At 39.8% G+C, this 21895-nt stretch overlaps 2 protein-coding genes across 8 annotated transcripts; one reads left to right on the forward strand and one right to left on the reverse strand.

The window, feature by feature from the left end:
- The first annotated feature begins 30 nt into the window (after positions 1-30).
- mettl17 (methyltransferase like 17) lies at positions 31-10878 on the forward strand. Its single transcript, XM_022236205.2, has 11 exons — positions 31-162; positions 1645-1789; positions 2429-2560; positions 3120-3231; positions 3536-3617; positions 4187-4260; positions 4903-5077; positions 5483-5791; positions 6409-6559; positions 8697-8826; positions 9788-10878. The coding sequence occupies exons 1-11, from the start codon at positions 61-63 to the stop codon at positions 9909-9911; spliced, it is 1536 nt and encodes a 511-aa protein (XP_022091897.1). The 5' UTR covers positions 31-60; the 3' UTR covers positions 9912-10878.
- Positions 10879-11860: 982 nt separating this feature from the next.
- LOC110980024 (heterogeneous nuclear ribonucleoprotein C-like) lies at positions 11861-21672 on the reverse strand. 7 transcript variants are annotated; one of them, XM_087137636.1, is made up of 7 exons: positions 21559-21651; positions 20407-20549; positions 18677-18774; positions 17763-18194; positions 16279-16351; positions 15617-15726; positions 11861-13710 (listed from the first exon to the last, which is right to left on the reverse strand). In XM_087137636.1, the coding sequence occupies exons 4-7, from the start codon at positions 18181-18183 to the stop codon at positions 13547-13549; spliced, it is 768 nt and encodes a 255-aa protein (XP_086993762.1). In that variant the 5' UTR covers positions 18184-18194; positions 18677-18774; positions 20407-20549; positions 21559-21651; the 3' UTR covers positions 11861-13546. The 7 variants fall into 7 exon arrangements, with proteins under 7 accessions (XP_086993762.1, XP_086993761.1, XP_022091983.1 ...); XM_087137635.1 differs by having other exon boundaries at positions 17763-18198; XM_022236291.2 differs by lacking the exon at positions 20407-20549 and having other exon boundaries at positions 21559-21670.
- Between the last annotated feature and the right edge of the window lie 223 nt (positions 21673-21895).

Below are 21895 nucleotides of genomic sequence, written 5' to 3' on the forward strand. Positions count from 1 at the left end.
AAAATTACGCGAAGGAAGCCCAGCTAGGTGCAGGCAGAACTCGGGAACAGACTAAGCAAGATGGCAGCCTCCATGGACAGCATGTTTCGATTGCTTGCCGGGAAACGGAAAATGCATCGAATCGTTTTAAGATCAGGTGTAATAATGAATGTAAAGAGATGGGTAAGTTCATTCTTTCATTGGCCTTGTTAACATATTTGTGTGTTTTAATCATCGCTTGAACTGAAAGAGAAATTGTGAATTTATTCTTACACTTGTACTGGGCCAAGGCCTAAACATGCCAAATGTGATTATGCTATGCCTCAACAATAATACTGATAATTGGGGCGAAATTACCAGCTAGCATAGTTACTCTATAAAACTAGGATTCAATTGATATGTAGGCCTCTAGACACAAATAACGCCATGACAGTGTAATTGAATATAACCGATCCTGTCCAAAATTCGAAAAAGAGGAATACTAACACCCCACGCAGTAGAGCTATGTGTTTTGCATTGCAATTGTCATCCAAAGTCTTTTGTCTGTTGAAACATTCCTGCTGTAGAGGTGCAAATCACAACTCAGAGACTGTCCCTGGATTTAGAGGGGACAACACCAGTCCCCCAAAAGAGAGAATGTCCCCATAAAAGGGGACCTTTTTCCCAAGTGGACTAGGGTCAAAAATATCCGTGCACTATTATCATTTTTTTCTCCCACATTTTTCATTCATGTAAGATATTTAAATTGTTTTATAAACTTTGCGCCATGTTACTCTAGATTAAGTATATTGTAGCGCCGGCAGGTCCGGCCGAGGGGGGCGCCAGCTCGGACCCGCATGGAGTTGGCTGGCTGCCCGCGCTGGTAATGTAAACAGCCCGCGGTTTTCCCGCCTCGCGCCTGCACAGTCCCTGCCGACAGGTGCCATGGTTAGAGTTGAGCTGAAAATGCATTGTTGTGGACGACAGCATTAAAAAACAGATTTCGTGACCAAAACGGCGAGTTGCGGCTGTGTGTCATTCTATACCAGCGTGGAACGCTGATCAGTAGGACACGCTACAATATGTAAAGGATTGATATTGGAAACAATTTTTCTGTTACAGTCTTTTTCCCACCTTTTATGCTAAATTGCATACTCTTGCTCATAATCCTAGAAGTAAATGGTAGGATTTTTTTTACGGCAGCCTTGGGTGTTTTTTCTGCTGCATCTAATTATGGCAATAAAAGAATACCCAGGGCAATGGTAGGATCTCCAAGCCCACTTTAAAAAAATTGTCCCCACTTGGGGGGGGGGCATTCTCTGTTTTGGGAAACTGATTTTGTCCCCAAAATAAAGGGACTTCTCCACATTTAGGGACAGTCCCTGAGTTGTGATCTACGCTTCTACTGTCTTATGAAGTATCACATATCAATGACTTTAGGACTATATTTTTATTCACAACTAGATATGGGAAGACTAGGTCCCTGCCTGACCACAGTCATTATGCTTAATTTTGTCATTCCTGTGCTACTCTTGACTGTGATGTACATTGTTGGCATGAATTAAGAACAATAAGAACTGAAAGCAGTCAGCCAAGTTTGGATGATTTCCTGCATCACAGTGTCAAATTTTGGATATTGTATGTTATGCTTAATTTTTTGTTTTTTGTTCTTTGTTTTATTTCCAGTTAGCAACTGTGGCAAACTACCAAACCACAGTGGACAACTCACTGACTGAATTGAAAACATTCCGAAAACATCCAGGAATTATGCGAACAAAAAATGTCAAACTTCCTGATGCTTTACTACAGACCCTTAATCGATACCTGGCTGGTGAGCTCAAAGACAGCTCTCCTGCTGTCTGCACCAAATTTCTTTGAAGCTTTGATAAAATTTGAATAAAAAGATTCCATTGATTTTCCATTCCATGAGGGCATATTTCAAAGTATACAGTCTTGACAGTATGCTTTGTGTACATACTGCAAATTTTGATATGAGTGATATTTCTAAGCACTAATCAGTGAGATCAAGATATTCTCCATTTCCAAAAATGATATTTTGAAAATTGACTTGGAAATTTTCCAACTCTTTAGCGTCTGAAGAAGTGCTCTATGTAGATTTGTTCACCAGTGAAGCCACTTGTCGTCCTTGCCTGTGCATTTGCCAATCTCTAAAACTTTTTGTTGCTACTTAAATGACTAATGTACTTCATCTAAAAGTGTTCAATGCACCAACTCCATGATGTGGTTTTGCATCAGCCAAGTACATGTATAAGAACAGACAGTTCAATCGAAAAAAGATCAGTTTTATACTCTTCACATAATGTATCTAGCTTGAATCACCTTTTTCCCAATGAAAATGACCAAACTTGTCACACAATTCGGAATTCAGTTCGACTACCAAAAATGCCGACTTTTGTTGACTTGGTCACAACTGTATAACTTGAAGCATGAAAACCATCCTGTTCCTCAGACAAGCCCATGAAACAGCTTGCACCTCGTGCCAAGGCGCTCAGCAATTACCTCTGGAGCCGCCAGCTGCCATTGGAAGAAGCACAGCTCAGGGCCAAGGCTCAGGAGTATGCACAGCTGCAAGGCGTGGAGGGTAGGATGATGCATTTTTTTGGGGGGGGGTGAATGATACTTTCTTTACCTGGAGAACAAGACTCTTCACCCCAGTCAATCACCATTCAATCTAAACTCACCCCCGTCAATCAAAAGTCAGCCATAAGTCTTTCAAAGCTCAATCACGTCATTCACAACTCCAGTCAATCACAATCATTCACCACTTGACCACAAGTTCTTCAGTCAATTACAAGATGTTTGCAACTAAGTTAGAATCACATATCAATTGCAGATTGTTCATGAATCAATCACAACTTATTCACAACTTTGTCATAAGTCATTGACAAGTCCATCACATGTCAACTTACAAGTCAACCACAAGTTAGATGACAAACAATTCACACGTCATTCACAGCTGAATCAAAGGTCAGTCATGTCAATCATAGTTCATTCTCAATATCAGGCACAAATGTAATAAGGGATTTACAGTACCAAAGGACTCAAAGGATAACCCACCTGCAAACTTGATGTATTGCAAGGTTTAATTCCAGTTTAATGTGGAATTCTTTTCTTTCCCCTTTGTTTTGCTGTTGTGTCAGATATTGATGAGGACATGTTGCACAGTCAAGACTTGCCTAAAGACCACAAAAAGAAAGTGGCCTCCATCATGAACAAACTGAGGAGGCATATCTATCACTGGCAGCCTATCAGGTGAGCAGTTAGAACCATTCTACTAACCACTAGACACTTTCCTTAAAAGGTTTAACGGTGACATGCTTTTCTCTGGACAAATTGTTTGCATTGCATTTGCCTCTGACTGTGTTGAAAATTTATCCATCAGCCTGCTCAAGAAACACTTTAAGTAAATGTATAAGTTGTAATAAATCAAAAATACATGTAAATTAATATTCCCATCCATTACATTGTGGCATTAATTTATGCAGCCAGAGGATTCTGCTGTGAACAGAGAAGATATTAAAACTCAAAAATATTTTTGTTTTAATCTTGCTTCTAGGTTTGATGAAACAACAGTGTGTGCATACACAATGTCCAGAATAGCTCCAAACTATGCCACTATTTACAGGGTGCTGCACGAGGTACATGAATTGTAACCCACAATTATGTCTAAAGATCAAAGCCCCTGAGAGATACTTGTTTGATTTTTAGATTACATCTCCCAACAATTTCTGTGAATGACCACATAAAAGCTGGAATCACCTCTTGACATTCCTAAATACACAAAAAGGTCTGTCTTATTAGAATATAACAAAACATAACCACTTTCTTTGTTTGGTTCCATGTTATTAACATTGTTATTTCTTGAGAACTTGATCTGAAAATTAACCAGCAGAACTTTGTTGGTTTCCTTATTTTGTAAAATGTACCAAACTAGGGCATCTTGCATTATGATGTAAGTACACTTGATGTGTATCTGTTAAATTTTGAAAGACTTGGTTGGAGTTGTAAAGTTTGATACAACATAAAACAAGGATCAAAGAAATGAAGAAAATAGGCTTGAGTCTCCATGAAACAAACAAACACCCCAACACCCCAACAAACAAACAAACAAACAAACAAACAAAAAGAATAATATGTTGCCCTATGCAGTTAGTTTGTTGCACTAGGTTGCATCTCAATGATTTCATCTTCCATTGTTCTTTTGCAGATCAAGAAAAGGGTGCCCGACTTCAGTCCTGAGGCTTTGCTTGACTTTGGGTCTGGTATTGGGACTGTGTCATGGTAAGTTGCCTTAAATGCTCCCATGGGGCCTCATAAAATTCCTTTTTTGTGGAGAGGGTTTCATTAATTGCAGCTCCAGCTTCTATTGGCAAGGTCAAGTATAGACTATAGTTAGATCACCAATACTTGTGGGATATTTCCTTTGTTCTTGTGTACAAAACTCCCACACAACATGCCAAAAATTTCAAATCACTCCTATTTAAACCAAATTCACTTTCCCGGGTTGAAATTTTGACTGTATGTCCCTCATATAAAACACTTCAATTTGCGACAGATTTTTACCCATCAAAAATTTCCCCTTTTTGAGTTTTTTTCCAAATATCAGTTTCGTGAAATTCTTGTCTCCATCAGCAAGAAGGAGGTCATTATTAGAGGTGTACTTGAGCCAGCTCATTACTTTTTTGTGCCATTTGCAAACACTGAGTTTCAGATTCCACAAACAAAAATGTCAGAAGGGCAAATCATTATTCGTGAAATTTACACACTCCTGCGTCAAAGTTACCTCTTCTGTTCCACATGGATCAATTAAAAAAAAGATGTGTCTAAGATGTGGAGTGATGTGACCTGTGAAAAGATGACCTAACATCATTGATCTCTGTACCAAATTTGTTTTCTACAATTTTACCCTCTTTTGTCTTAAAGGGCTGCGCATGCTCTCTGGGGCAACACAATCAAGGAGTTCTACTGTGTAGATACATCCAGGGAGATGCATGATGTGGCAGAGGCATTGATGAAGGAAAGACAAACTGAAGATGGAGAGAGCAGAAACATCATCAAGGGTGTCTACTTCAGACACTTCTTGCCCATGTCACTACAGGTCTGGGCCCATTTTGTGTGGATGCGAACTCCCAAAAATTCCGTACAGCTGTCAACATTGTCCGTACAGCTGTCAACAAATTGGCCTTGGTATCCAGGACTCAGAGTTGAAATGCTGAGTTTACAATGTAGCTGTGCTAACCAGTATCTCACATGCATGCTAGTTATTTGTGTAGAGCAGCCAACAATGTGACCAGTAACTGTTGTACCCAGTATACTGGTGAACATGACGGATGGTAGTAAAAAACAGGTAGCAATGTCAGAGCCCGTTGGAAACTACATCAGCCTACATGGCAGAAAATTTGTGGTTTCCCCCCAAAATCAATGGTTTTATAAACATTTTCTGGTCGCTGCCTCCATTTCTCAAATTTAGCCTGGCTTGTTTTGTTTTCATTATTATGGACAGAAGAAATATGACCTTACGATAAGTGCCTACTCCCTGCTTGAGCTTCCAAGCAGAACAGATCGCCTGAATACCCTCCGGACATTGTGGCGTAAAACGGATCAGTTTTTGATACTCATCGAGTGTGGCACAAATGAAGGCTACAAGACCATCATGGAGGCCAGGGACTTCATTCTGAATGACATCCAGAAAGAGGAGGAAAGGAACCTGCTCAAAAGAAGGGTCGCCGAGGGTGTTACTAGGGAGGTTGCAAGGGAAGAAGTAGGATTGGTCGAGCATTCCACAACCCTTGCTGGTCACGTGTTTGCCCCAGTAAGTTATACTTTCTCTCGACATTAAGTCAGGCATGGTCTATGACCTTGCAATGTTTTCCCCAGAGGGAGAAAATACAAAACTAATTGTTAAGGAAACTTTGAGGGAAAATGGAAATGTTTGAAAATGCATGTAAATATATTAATACATTGGAATTCTGCTTCTTTACAATATAATTATTTTGGATGGGTGTGCGGTACCTCCTCTAAGAAAATTTTTGTGTGCCTTTTAGAAGTAAGATGAGATTTTTTGGGGGGACTCATTCTCAAGTTGGTTCCTACATAAAGCGTCATTGTCCTCTGCCTGTGAAGCATGCAACTTCTTTCTCCATATAAATTTTCACTGGCCTCTCAAAACTGCCCATTTAGGAATATGTAGGACTTGGCTAACTTTTCACGTCTCCAAAACGTAGAGGGCTTTCTTGAGTGACGCTTGTACCCACACTCTTTAGCTACTACCTATTCCTGCTGTGGTGGCATACTTCACAGAATTTAGTAGTTTCTGGTAGAATATTACATTTCCTATTAATGGACTTGTCTTTGAAAAAACAAATAAACATATTGAAAAAGCTTCTGACGTCATTTGAAGATTTATGTGGCTTGCATGTTTTGTGGTAGTGTCAGCATGACCAAGACTGCCCCAGGATCACAGACAGCTCCAAAACCCCCTGCAACTTTGAGCAGGACTTTCATCACTTCAGCAAAAGAGAAGAGATCATCAAGGAGCGATTCTCCTACCTTGTGCTCAGGAAAGGTCCCAGAATATCAGGTAATACACTATATAATGTTCAGTGCACGACTTTTAAATGCTGTGAACCCTCAGTCTCCATGCATTTGAACTCAGAATCCCCCATTCACAGAAGCAAATTCTTTATGCATATGCAGAAGTTAATTTTTGTGTACCTAAAACAACAAGGGATATCACACCCTATTTTAACCACATGCTGCCGGGTGGTTTGAAGAATGCAGTGCATACATACGGGTGAATTTCAAGATTTTCAGTTTTCAAAAATCTTCAAACTTCATCATTTCAATTAATGGACGTTTACACCTACATGAATTACTGTCTGGTGGCCACTGTAGCCTGACAGACGAAATCTATTGATGCCCAAGTATTTCAGCCAGGCCTGCATCCTTGTAAAAAGAGCCCAGATTGTGCGGTGTTATATAACTTTCTTTTGTTCACTAACCTGGCACAGTGCACTGCTGTCCTCTTTTCAATAGGGGCCAGATTAGCGTGCAGCAGTGCTGTGTGGCTCATTGCTGCGGTGGTGGAGCGCTTTTGTCCCCGGTGATAATCTGCTTGCACTAAATGCCCCAAACCGTGGTATACTGTTTCAAAACAAGGCTGGATTATCTCCACTATTGAAAGTGAAAAATTGTCGATAACGCCCAGCAGCTCAGTCTTTTGTGCCGAGCACGGTCTTTTGTTACAAGGCCCAGCTCTTTTGTCCAGGTTTCAGGCTCCCCGGTTTCATGTATAAAACCTATGTGTTCGAAAACGGGTCCCCTGGCAGCAAGTGATAAAGCCAAAGGATGCATTGAAATTCCTTGGCTATGACCAGCAATTACATGCAAGCCTATGGCAATCAGTTGCAGTTGCTAGCAAGTGGCTTCCTTATCCAGCCATTGTCAAGCATCTTGCATGCAGCTAATGTGTCCAGTTTCTGTGAGGTACTCCCTCACCAGTGAAAAAGAAAGAGGTTGGCCCGACACTGGTCGTACTTTATGAAGACTTACGGTCTGCTTTACACAGCTCCGATCGAGATCAGTGATCCAACGTCGGTTCACTGACACCAGAACCCGCCTAACAGATGGAGTGAACCAGTGTTGGGATCAATCAACAAGATCCAGATCCACGTGAAACAAACAGGGCCTTCATAGATTGCATACATTCAGATCATATGTTCTCTGCATCAATTGCACAAGACGGAATTCACACCATACAGCTATATATATATGAAAACTAGAGTGCTGTCTCACGTACAAAGTAATGCCAGCGGGGCGCATCCATGTTTGTGCACAAACCTATGGAAAACTTGAAATGTTGTAGGCTATTGCATATGTACATCTGTGTTCTAAAATGATAAGTCAACAAAACTGATACGCAAACAACCTGAATGCACACTAAGCAAATGCGTGCACGTATGCACTGCATGTGAATTTTGTTGTGACATTTTTTAATTGGATTTTATCGGTACACAATGCTCATGACAGCTGCTGCTCCAGAGCTGTCAACTCACTCAACACTGGCTGAATTACGGGAACGACTTTGAATTTACCTGAACTTATTAATCAAAAGACAGTCATCAAAAGATATGCATATGAAATCGACCTTGCTCAATTGTAAGGGAAACATTCAATTTAAAATAATCAGCTATGGATGTGAATAAGCATGTGCCATTGCTCTGTATGTGTATACGTGTCTTATTCAAAAGACGCACTGACGTTTGTGTGTGTTGAACTTGCGTGTTGCATTTGGAATACATAATTGGATATTCATTGTATCTGATTTTGAATGTTCTACAAACACGCACAGAGATTCAAATGTCTGCACCCAGGACGACGTCAAATTTTCTCCACCCTGAGAATGAGAAGTTAGTGCTCTAGTTTTTATATACATGTATAGCTCAATGGTTCCCATACACAGGGTGCCATTGTTGCTATATGCAGGTAAGTTAGCACCCTTATTGAGACTAATCTGAGGACATGTCATTACCGCAGTGGCACAGCACTGACGCACATATTCTTAATCTTGAGGCCACATGAATTTTACAAGGCACATCACCCTGTTGGTGGAGGAGACCATGTGACATGCATGTACCATCTGCACGTGAGTATCGCACCACAGTAGTAATGGATTCTTATTCTGCTTGTCAGATTGATCTCAACTTTTTTTTTAACAGGTGATGATACTGGCCATTGGCCGAGAATTGTCCGTCCAGTTTTGCCACGTTCTCGTCATGTAATCTGCAGGCTCTGTTGTTCCAATGGTCAGCTTGAAGAAGCAGTCATCACAAGGGCCAAGCATGGGAGGTCAGTCTGTCTTAATTCAAGTGATAAGACACCCATTTGAGGGAAGGCAGGAGGTCCACTTCTCCTTGCTCTCTGAACAGGATGTTGATTGACATTTACATGAATATTTAAGTCTTTGAGTAGACCCATACTGGGACAGTCTCGACAATTTTTAATTTTATATTTATGCTTATTATGTAGAGTATATGAAACAATAGTCATCCGTTCTTTCAAGCTAATTTTGGAGAATTACGAGATCGATGGCTTCATAAACGGATTTGAGTTTCCAGTGACTTGATTGCTGCATGGAGGAAGGAAGCCGTTACATTATTCACCCAGCACCAACACAAAACAACTAAACTAGAACTCTTGGCAATTTTGTCATTTTTCTGCCCGCAGTAATGAAACAAGTCGGCCTATAGACCTCTATCATAGGGCAGCCATCTTGCTTTTCTACCATTCAAAGCAATGTAACCAAACTGAGGCCGTGTCCAAAACAAGATTCCAGAGCTATGGCTACGTCTGTTGTCCACACATCCCCTTGTATTTCCAATGGAGTGAAGGCCTAGACCTAGCTCCAGACAACAGATTCAGAGGCAGCCTATGGCTGGAAGGACATATAGTCTGTTCCCTTCACATATTTATCAATGTGTGATGTTGTGTTACTATTGCCATTGGGTCTACAGGGAACAAGACAAACATGGCAGCATGATGATAAAAGTCTATCAGACGGCTGTTAAGTGACTGAAGTTCTAGTTTAAAATGCCTCAAGCTACACACATTAGTGTCACAAGTATCTCCTAGCAATGAACAACCTCTCTTGAGTGAATGACTCTTACAGACATTGCTTTTGGAAGTCCATTTTTAGACATTCCCCCACCTATCCACTCAACCCACAAGTGCTGCCCCAAGAACAAGCATATACACTGCTGCATATATAAAGGATTCCAAGTGTCAAAACTCTTCTCAACTTTCCCTGTAGGGAGCTGTATCGGTGTGCCCGGTACTCCGCATGGGGAGATCTTCTACCCATCTGTAGACCTCAGGAGAATGTACTGCCAGAACAACAAACGGACACTGAAGGACTACACTCTGACAGTGACTAAGCTTTAGCCAGGCCAGGTCCACATAACTTCCCTCATCTCAGAGCTTCCAAACTTTAAATCTAAACCAAGTGGGGATTGGAGTTTCCCTGGATAACTCCTCCAGGCATGGATGCATATTTTGGGGTAGGACAGGCTGCCACTTTAGAACACATTCTGTGGGCATTTTTTTAAACTTTAACATTATCATGAATGGCCAGTGTGTTACTGCCTCTGTCCCAAACTGGTTCAAAGTTAATTTGGAACAAGTTGTAGATCAAGGTGTTAAAGTTCAGATACACTGCATGTTGGAAATTTCTTAGAGAAGTGATTTCTTTCCACTTGGATTTATTGCCACTTAACAGTACAGATGAGATGGTTTTAAAACTCTGTATATTTTGGTTGAAAATGCGTGCATCCATGCAGCAATTTTTTTCTTCTTGGAAAGAATGAAATGTCCACAGCCAGGTAACTGCAAACACTTGAGAAATGTTTCAAGTGTTTACATTTATCATGAAACTAATTATATAGGGAAACTGACTAGGTGCTTATAAATGATTATAGGTGAACGAAGAAATTGACTAGCGCAGGATTTGAACCTGCAGCCTCCAGAATACCGTCCTGATGCTCTACCAACTGAGCTATCCAGCCCTATGTTGGTGGCTCTTCCCATTTGTCAATATCTCTATTCGGGGGCACTAAGCAGAAGCCCTTAAACCTGAAAGACCATGTAGCCAGGGATCACACCCAAATAACACACGTATGTTCACCCACATGCCCTTGTGCACCACTTAGTTGAGAATTAGCACATGTGCACTCGGTCACTTAACTGTAGATTTCGAGGCACGTGACGTCGGACATTGTTTGGACACTTCTTTCTGCGGATGGAGACTATTATTTATTTTTAAACAAAATACAAAAAAATGAAGTTTACAGAGATAACCAGATAACTAAAGATTGATCAAACATTAAACCATCGTATTATAATGAACCCAGTTGTACCAAATTTGAAAAAATTTCCGAAAAAGTGATTGAAAATCGGATTTGAAAAGAAAATACATCCACAGTCTCTCCCACCTTCTCCAGTTTATCCAAACAAACGAAATCAAGTGCTATGTGTATTAAGACCTGATAAAAAACATTGGTAGTATTTTCAAGTTATTGCAAATTGAATATTTTGCGTGAGAATCATTTGTCCTTAGTAGCGTATGTGCACATGTGCACACATAAATCATGGCCGACTGAAATCGAAAACTGAAATTGATCAAACTAACAAAGGACAATTCACAATAGCTTAAACATAACATAGTAACCTTTTTCAAACATTCTTTCAATTATTCAAATATGCAACATGTGTGGAAAATCTGGAGAATAAGTCAAGTTTTTGAGTTTAAAATACCCTTTTTATGTTCGGAAATTCACCCCATTTTCTCTGAAATGTCACTTATGATTAACAAAAAACACACCACAAACTGAAAGCCTGAAGCCTGATTATATTTCTCTGGTATAAATTCAGCAAACTTTTACACAGTGCGGAAAATCTCCACAGATGAATTTTGGTATAGTCGTTTGCTGGCTAGCATCACCATGTTAATTAAGCAACAGAAAGTGACCACGGCTTTGCCGAATTTAAGTGCATGCACACAAACGAAGCGGAAGGGATGAACATACGTGAACACGATACAAACTGGGAAGTGTTGAACAGGGATCACTCAGAGAGGATATGGCCTTTTGAACATAAATCATGAAACAAATACATGTATAGGGAAACTGACTAGGTGCTTGTAAATGTGTTTACATTTAGTTTGAAAAACAGGAAACATTTGTGTTTTTTATCGAGCTGCACTCCCAAACCCTCTATCTTTGTAATAGGTTTTCTTCCCAAACAGAACAGATAAAGTTATCCATCCTTACTAAATATGAGTCTTTATTTCTATAAAACGTTAATAAATGAGACAGATTCTTTTTTCTACTTTGTTTTATTAAATGTACATTTATTATCATCTCATTAATTTTGTATGTACACAGGGTTAACTTACAAGTTACAGTTTGTGATACTTAGCCTTCATGATTGTTGTGTTTCTGATGAAGCTAGTGAGTTTAACAAGTCACCACTGAGTAGGGTTGCACACCATGCCACAACAGTGCCAACAAGTTGCATGAACGAAAAAAGTTGTCTATGCTGGTTGTTCTTGCATATACATGTAACTGAATACAAATTGCTTCATGAGATGTATACTATACACTTTAGGGTCAAAGAAAGTACTCTCCATTTACAATATTCCTGGGCTCTAATATCAAAGTGGCAATGGACAAACAGAATGCTTTCTGGTATTTGATAATCAAAATACTCATCTTACTTACACCAGTGTCACTTTTCAATTCCTACAAATTCGTCACAAACAAGTTTGATGCTCGACTTTTGGCACAAAATGTGATCTACATCTGGAATGCCCACTTGGTACTCGCAACATTACAGCCCTAGCCTTGCCAAATCCAGCAATACACTATACCAGTGATAAACATTTCACAGCAATGGCTCAAGAATCCTATCCAGATGCATATGTTCCTTAAACAGATGTACAAGCTGAAATCTGTCAAGCATTGATGAGTTTACTATGGATTGACAACAGTGGCTCATGTCATTGAAATGTAAATATCCCGAACTGACAAGTTGGTGAACTAGTGACTTTGATCTCCCTTATTCTGTTTCAAGTTATCAACTACTTTACTGTGAAGTAAAGAATCCCCCTCCCCAAAAAGGAAGCCTATTTCTTAGTTTTTGTAAATTCAACTTACAATACCAAAACAATGGTGAAATAAACAAAAAACATACAATCAAAAGCTAATGAGTGTAGCATGCAGAGTAATGTGATGACACTTCTACTCAAAATATTTTATGCTGAACAAAGGTAAAGAACTGGCAGGTAAATATGGATGGCTATAATGCCATATATAGTTTATTTATTTGGAGGCAATTATTAATTGCTGAGTTGTTTGGATTCTCCTTTTAGCTCAGCTCAAATGTGCTGCACAATGTAAGCGTCAGAAGTTGTTTCCTTCTCAAACTATTCTACTCTGAAACCAAATGACAATGTATTCTTCAAGGTCTACTTCCCCTGTAAATTGCATTTGACAAAGACATCTTGTCTCATACAACTGGGGCACCTTCACGTTTAACTGTGGGGTGAAGTCAGGGTGTAGTGACAACAGTTGGGATTTAAAGAAGTTTAGTTCAGTGGAGCAAAGACAGAATGGCTCTTTACAACATGAGTAACTCCAACTCTACATTTGTCAACTATATCACGATATGTGATTACAACATGTAAAATGCCAAAAACCTCCAAAAAACTTTGTAACAAAAAGTAAGAAAACAAATGAAACAAACAAAATTAAACATGATTTGATGAACTCCAAAAAACACAACTGACAACCAAGTTTAGATGCATTCCACAACTGGTAAATAATAACCGAATCTCATACAACGTTGCTGTTGAATGAGCAATCATTTCAAATTGAAAATGTCTATGCCTTTGTTACAGCTGGAGAGATGTCTGAGGTGACTATGTTGACCACTAATGCCTAACATGCAGACAAGCATGAGAAGGTGCTAGTAATGATTAAATATCTCAAGTAAACCCCCCCCCTTCTTTGCCTCCCTAATTGGGACCATTAAACCCAGCAGCCCTCTCCTGCACTAGCTTCAGTTCCTCAGGATCGTCAATGTAGATTTGCGTCTTGTGGGCATAGGCCACATGCTTCACCAATTCCCACTCGTCGTCTGCCTCGTCCTTGCAGTAGGCGCAGATCCACCGGGAGGGGCCTGCCCAGGAAGATAGAACAACATTTCGACAGTCTTCGAAGGAAGGACAGTGCGGTTAGCGTGCATAGAGATACAGAAGCAGGGGCAAAGCTACACTCCCACTGCAGTTGGACAAGCCACAAGTTGGTAGCACCGAGAGTTGCAAGGTGAGGCAGACAGCGCGTTGGGAGTTGAGGAACAAAAACGGAGCACACTTTCTCTAAATGAGCCTTTGACGTTATTCAGAACAATGGGCTCAGTACATCACACATTTTATCCATGAGGTTGATGACAAGGAAGGACAAAATACAAATAAAGAAATACCATCCAAAAAATGTAAGTTTTAAATCAAAATTTTAAAGTTCGAGATCTGAACCAAATGCCCCGGCTGAAAGTACAGCGGTGAAATTCTATACAAATTGAGCACAAATGACCTTTGAACTCTTTGCCCCCTTTCCTTCCACTATATGTACATATACAAATATAGTAAGCACTGTCTTCATTATATGTCATCCATGTAGATCTGCGTCTGGTGTTCTCTAGCCACGTGCCTCATCAACCCCCAACAGCTGTCTACATGAACCTTGCAGTAAGCACACATCCAGATGGGTGGCTCTGCACAACACAAACAGCGACCCGTCAGATACAAGGCAAGATTTATTCTACTTCCTTTTTCATTTTTTGGTTTTGGTCTAATCAAGGTAATATAGGTTTTCCTAGCTAATTTCGGATATTGTGCAAATGAGTTAGTAATACCAGCATTCGTTTTCGAGTGAAATAGAATGAACATTCTTATCTCCGTTTCTATTTAACAAATAAAAATTCTATTTCAAGGAGGGTGCATTCAGTCGTATGGAGTCTGCGTTCAGTTTCCTGATATTGCACTAGTTAAATTGAATGCACCTCTGCAATCCTGCATTCATTCTAATTTAAACTCAAGCTATTTCAGAAAATATGCAGGTGCTTTCACCTGTGTTATTTAAGGTATGCCTGATCAAGAATTGGAATTCGTTCGTGTACTAACAGAAGTTACATCATAATACAAGCGTTTAGTTGACTAATAAAATGTTTGAATATTCATGATTGAAATAAACCATTTATGCTGTCATTGGAAACTACCGCCTATTGCAGGAAACCTTTAAACACCAGCGTTGAGGGAACCTTCCGTCTTGTGCTGCGTTTTAATCATAGAGACCTTACCTTTTTTTACAGTTTGATAAGAAACACTATAAATGAGTAACATGACATTTATTTTACCTTGTATATACATGTATGTTCTTATCAAAATGAACGTATATTTTGTGATTTTTAATTACAGTTATTGAAAATGAATACTCACTTGGTAAAAAACAGATTTTCAGCGAATAAGAATGCATATTTGTTGTAATTGCAGAGAAATACGTCAATCCCAAATCCCCGTAAAGTATTTGTATTGTCTTTAATGAAATGCACATTCATTTATTCGAAGGACGCAAAACGAAGTTGAACGCTTGTTATTGCAAAAATGAAACCACGTTTTTTTAAGTCGTTTTCAAAATCTACGCTAAATTAAAATTTTGTTTTACAATTTTATCGCACATTTCCAAAATTGATCGGGAAAACCTATATTTAAGCATTTTACAGTAAACAACACATGTACATGGCTTTGTTATTTTCTGCATAATTTTTATCCACGCAAAAAGTCAGATCCTAATACACGCATGTTGTAAAACATCAGTCATAAGTCACTCATTCGGTCTGAAGTGGCAAGCTATTCCTATGGACTGTGAGAAAGGCATTCCTTTCTAAATGTTCACATCTCTTTCCTTTTGACCAGGCATATGTGACTCCAACCGTACAAGACTTGGCTCTAATTCTGAGTTTCATTAAAATCTCACATGGGAAGACTTCCTTCAGGAGCCTTCTGCCAGGAGCCATACACACTCACCCTGTCCAGTGAATTGCTGTGCTTTTTTGCCGGTGAAGGTCTTCTGTTTCTTGGCTGCTGGTGGGCCTGAAGGCACAATGACTGGGAGGGTGGCAGGGTCTACGTAACCACTGTATCAGGTAGGCAGAAAAATGGAGTAAAAGGTGAAGTACATGTAGAGAATTTTAACATTCAGCTTTTCCCACAGCCAGTATTTATTTTCTTTCTGGTTTTTATTTTGGTGGGGGGTGCCTGTTTTTTTAATAATGGCAAAGAGGCAGGCAAACATTGACACAGAATTTAAAATGAGAAAAACAGCTCTCTGAAAGGAAACCTAAGAAAAGGCATCCTTTCTGGAAATGCAACATCAGCTTCAGAAAAAGAACTGATGGAGGACGTGCACTCCCGGGCTTTATACCAATGCAAGTACCTCATATGTTGTACTTTGACAGTGTCAACCCTTGCGACATCTTTAACATGGCAGGATTTTTTTCAAACCAAGAATAAAAGATTGAAAAATGAAGTCCCTATTCATAGCCGTTTCAATTTTTTTTCAGTATGACCACTACGGGCCACAGCATAAAAACGAGTTAATCTGAGAATGCCAAACTTACATGTACATGTAGCTCGCAGTTTTTGAAACAAAACACCACAAAGCTACATTCTGTGTAAACTGATCTTACCCTGTGACATTTCCCTGAACTCTCTTGAAACCCTTAGGCCGGTTTGGGTTCGGCTCACTGGCAATTCTAACATCTGCAAGACAATATGATTTAATTCACTGAAAGTAGCCAAGGTTCAAAGAAGTTGATTACCACTCTGGGAAAGAATTCCATGCAGAGACAATACTTGTCATTCTGTTTATAAATCGTCGTCTAAAAAATTCTAAGTGTTTTCTGCGTAAATGCCTCAATATTTTCCTGCCTTAATTTCACTTTTGAGGACATTACATGTACATCTGTGGTAAACCACTGCCAGGGAAATGAGTGATGTCCGAGTATGGAACTCTTTCTCAACACTGCCTTTTACACTATGTGCCATCAATCTTATTCAAAATACTACTTAAACATGATAAATTTTGATGGCATCAGTTTTAAAGTTTGAACTAATCCAAGGATATGCCATACATGTAACTGTGGTGGTACCATTAAACTAGAGCGTGCAAGCAATTCGGCAAGTCACAACACACTTCTGGGTTGAAAAGGAATGTGATGTGGTTATAAAATCAGTCTACATTATACAGAAAAAATGCAACAATATTTCTTTTGAATTTGTTGCAGTTTGCGTTAGTTTTACACCAAAATGCACAGTAGCATCTTATAGCTACAGATTCCCCGTTTCCAATGATGTGTTATTTATTCACACACGGTCATGGATGGGAGAACGATCATTGTTTGGGGACAGTGAGACAAAGAAGGCTATGGATCAAGTTTCACTTGAAATACCAGCAGAAGTCCTATTCAGTTCTCCCTCTCTCCTATGAAATGTTTGTAATGGATAGGCCAGGTGTATTCACAATGCAATCAGGTGAATCATTACATAATATCTAAATGGATGGCTAGAGGACCATGGTCAGGTTATCTTTCTTGGAATAATATTTGCACCATCTTTAAATTTTTGGGTATGATTGTACAAAGCCACAAATACTCTCTTCTCTGTGGTCAACCATCGTCTTGGACAATGATGGTACATGTAACTTCATGCGCGAACTACTGCACATGCTCTTTGTAGGCCTAAAACCTATGCAAATGATTCATCTTATTGCATTGTGAACACACCTGGCCTATCCATTACAAACATTTCATAGGAGAGAGGGAGAACTGAATAGGACTTCTGCTGGTATTTCAAGTGAAACTTGGTCCCAAGCCCTCTCTGTCTCATTGACCTCCCCCCAAAAATGATTGTTCAGTCATCCATGGCCGTGTGTGAATAAATAACATATCATTGGAAAGAGGGAATCCATGGCTTTAAGGTGCTACTAGGTATTTTGGTGTAAAACTAACATCATCTCTAAAATAAAAATAAAAAGAAATTTTGTTGCTTTTTTGGATACACTCTGCAACAAGGATCTGTCTCACGTAATGGATACTGTACAGTTTCTAGTTAACTCTCCAAATTCTCATCAGATGAAATGAGATCACATTGACCCCTGAACAATCTTTCTTACCGATGGGCTGCCGGCACAGGACGGCTCCATACTCCCCTTCAATAGCCTGCCTTGCATTCAGCTCATTGCTGTATTGAACAAAACCGTAGCCTTCGTGGATGGAGATGCCCGTGATGTGCCCGTACTTGCAGAACCGGCTCTCTATCTCCTTGGCCATCACCAGGCCTGTGTTCAGGTTGCCGATGAAGACCCGGGATGCCCTGGACTTCATGTCATTGCGGTTAGTCACGTTACTGATGCCTGGAGTCAGGCCAGCGTACCTGTTGGTGTGGTCGACCATCCCTGTCCCGGGGCCGTGAGGGCCATGTGCACCCCCACCCCCACCAGTAAACTGAGGACCAGCACCTTGGGGGTTACCAAAGCCCCCATGTTGACTGTAGCCGAATCCACCAGGGTGCTGGCCTCCAAACATGTTGTTCATAGTGTAGCAGCCTAACTACGAAGTGTGGTAATGTATATGAAATAAACAAAATTGTAGTAACCAGTACATGCTGTTCTGCAGGAGAGACATTCTGCATACTATCAACATGAAGCTATTCTACACAGCAGAAACATATCTTAATGGAATACATGGAAACGAATGTGACTGAATAAGGTAATATCAAAGAAATGTTATATTCTGCAAACAATACCATACTCAAAACGAACCCATCCAAACGTATTTCAAGTTTTTTATTTAAACTAAAAATGATTTTCAGGAGGTAGGATGGGTGAGATGGGGGATACCATCTTTGAAACTGCCACAAAAATATAAAATATTTCATAAAATACTGTTTATAACTCCAATTCAACAATCCATCATTTGGATGCAAATGCTAGAATAACAATTAACAGTAATTCTGTGATGTGTAATGTATATGACATTAAAATCATTAGATTGAAAAGAAAATAAATAAATTGAATAAAATACTCACTTTGTGAAAAATGTTCTTCAATAAATGTCAGCAAAAAGGATCCCAAAAAAGGCTCCAAAAATGTTGCCAAAAATGTCACGTTGAATATGAAAAAAACACTGTGGGTAGATATACAGATAAAAAAAAAAGATAATAAGAAAATAAAAATAAAGAACAACTTCTACAGATATTATATTTTTATCTTGTTCGGGAATAGTCAGGGTAAATACCCCCCCCCCAAAAAATAAATAAAACACCTAACAACAATATTCTTCCCCAGCGGGTATCATTTCTCCAACTGACTTCAATACAATTTTATCAGTTGTTCACCGAAAAGGGAATGGTGCATTGATTTGTGGGCAAGTTAGTGACTTGAAACTTAGTTAGAATTGTTAGTATGGTCACATATCATTACTGTCTTGGTTTCAAAACAATTGCGCTTCTGGCACCTATATAAAGTCGTTAAACTTTCAACTTACCTCGCCAACTCTACAAAAATCACAACCAATGATACATTTTCTTCAAAAAAACAGACAGAATTCTAAACATGGACATCACTAGGTTTTCCCTGCAGGCAGGGAAAATATTGAAGCGTTTACTTAGAAAATACTTGGAATTTTTCAGACCACTCTCATACAGTTGTTACACATGTCGGGTGATTTCTGAATATGGAGTAAGTGTCTAATTAAGCCACTTGTCCCAAAGATGGGCAAATTTGGACAGACAGTTTTTGTTTGTTCAAAATTTACAAGCCCCAAATTATTACATATATCTGTTACACTGATGAAGAACTCTTCATGTCTCCATCCAACATATAGGATGCAGTGGAAATATGGCCTCAGATAGCACCCAGTGGTGTCAGTTTCAAAAGTATTCCTGGTAAAGGACAGGCAGTTGACCTTGGCTGCACTGGGAAAGGACAGGTGGCTATTCCAATTCTACATAAACTCTGTATGGAACTATTTCCCAGAAAGTTACTACAAACTTTAACACTTACGGTGCTGACCCAGAACCTACTTTTGGTGTACATGATTGTTACATTTTTTAACCACTTGCTACTGGGGAACCCCATTTCGAGCACCATGGATTTATACGCAGAGTCGGGGTGCCCAAAATGGGACAAAAGAGATGGTCCGTGTAACAAAAGACTCTACTTGGAACAAAAGACCTGCTGCAGGGAATTGCCATCATTTTTCGGCTTGCATTTTTCAAAGGTCACTGTTTTTAAACAGTATACCACTGTTTTAGATATAGCGCACCCGCAGATTAGCACCGCGGACAAAAGTGCTCCAGGGCCCCCATCGATGAGCGACACAGCACCACTGCATGCCAATCCAGCCACATTTGAAAAGACGCCACTCGCATTCACTAGGAACAGAGGAAATTATGCAACACCTCACAATTCTGGGCTCTCTTTACAGGGTGGCAGGCCTGGCTGAAATACTCCAGAGTCAATGAAGGTGTCTGTCTGCTTAGAGTAGCCACCAAACAGTCATTCTTGTGGGTGTAAACGTCCATTAAATGAAATGATGAATTTTTGAAGAATTTTGAAAACTGAAAATCTTGAAAATATCCCATATGTGTGCACTGCATTTGAAAAAGCAAGTGGTTAATGTTTACTTTTCCCAGCTGGTTGGTTTGAATCCACAATCATCCCCTTTCTGAATTAAGACATTGTTCCAGCACTCCTGCAATGAGCAATAGGATACTGCTATACACGGCGCATCATGCGCACATGTCGCACATCTCACCCAATGTGTGTTTCCAGGTCACAGCAGCTGCCAGGATGGTTCCACAATGAAAATAACACAAGATGTCAACCCCAGCCACCAAAAATGGTCGAACCAAGATGTGGAGCAAGTGCAGTCATTAATGGGTTCAACACATGGGCAGTCTAATAAACACGAATGGCAGGAACGAAGCAACAGTCAACGGGTGGAGGCGAGAAATGGTGAGCTAAAAAATCTCATTTTCTTTCAAAAATACTCTGTGTCATGCTCTGAAACTTGGTTATCCCGCTTTTTAGGAGGTATACAGATTAAGCAGATATGCCAATGTTTGCTGACAGGGGAAATTTGATTTGTTAACCTAATATAGGCCTGGCAGATTAAGCAAATTTGCCAATGTTTGCTGACAGGGGAAAATTTGATTTGTTAGCCTAGGCCTAGCTGTCTTACACCCGTGTCACTGCCTGTGAACCATTTCACCACAAAAATTCGATTCAAACCCCATGGCGTTACGACACCATGATGTAAACCTTGCTGGCTCAAAGTCAAATGGAGTATGACAGAGTAGTGACTTTGAGTTCTTGAAGTAGTTTTTAATTTTATCCCCATAGGCTAGGCCTAGGCTACAGCCTATCTCTATCATGATATGTACATGTGTACAGTGTACGTAGTACTGTTACACCCCAACTATAGCATCAGTCCCAACTACAGTTGGGCCCGTCCCAACTAGAGTGCTTCAGTTGGGCCGGCCCAACTACAGCAGAGAGCTCCTGTGTGCATGATGTGCCCATCATGTGCCCAAGTCATATTGTTTACAAATGTCATGTCATTAGTCATACTGCCTTACTGGGCTAAGTGCCACATTTTTGATAAATTGTGTCAAGTGTGAGACGCATTGACTTGGATAATTTTGAGACATTTCCCACAGACATTGGTCAACAATAGTTGGGCCAGCCCAACTGCAGCACAGTTGGGACTGTCCCAACGAAAGTTGGGACTTACGCTATAGTTGGGGCATAACAGTAGGCCTATTCTGTATGCATGTTCACGTTATTCCACAACACGTTCGCTCGCCATTTCAAAATCAATGCAACATGCATAATTTTTTTCATCAAAAACGTAAATGTAACAGTGTTTAATACGTGTAACGCATGGGTCTGCTAATTTGAAACTTACCGGCTGCTACAATTCCTGAATTTCCCTACATTTGTAACGTCAGTAGTTAGCTACATTTCACACAAGCCTGGAAAAATATAGTATGGCTGCTCACTGGTAAACAAATTTCATACCATGCCGTTAAGTGTCGCGGAATAGACCAGTCGATCGACGGGTACCAAGGACAGGTGTTACCGGGGGTACCACTTTCATGTTTGGCTGTATACAGGTTAAAAAAAACAACAACAAAATAATGATTAAAATACTTTTAAAAAATGATAAATCTATTCTCTGATTCGTGTATATTGCAAATATGCCCCTATGTTGCCATTTTTAGCTCTTATTTTCTTAATATGCC

Source organism: Acanthaster planci, linkage group LG06 (assembly GCF_054643075.1).
Source record: "Acanthaster planci isolate LZ-2023a linkage group LG06, COTS_SCS, whole genome shotgun sequence".
Lineage (NCBI taxonomy): Eukaryota > Metazoa > Echinodermata > Asteroidea > Valvatida > Acanthasteridae > Acanthaster > Acanthaster planci.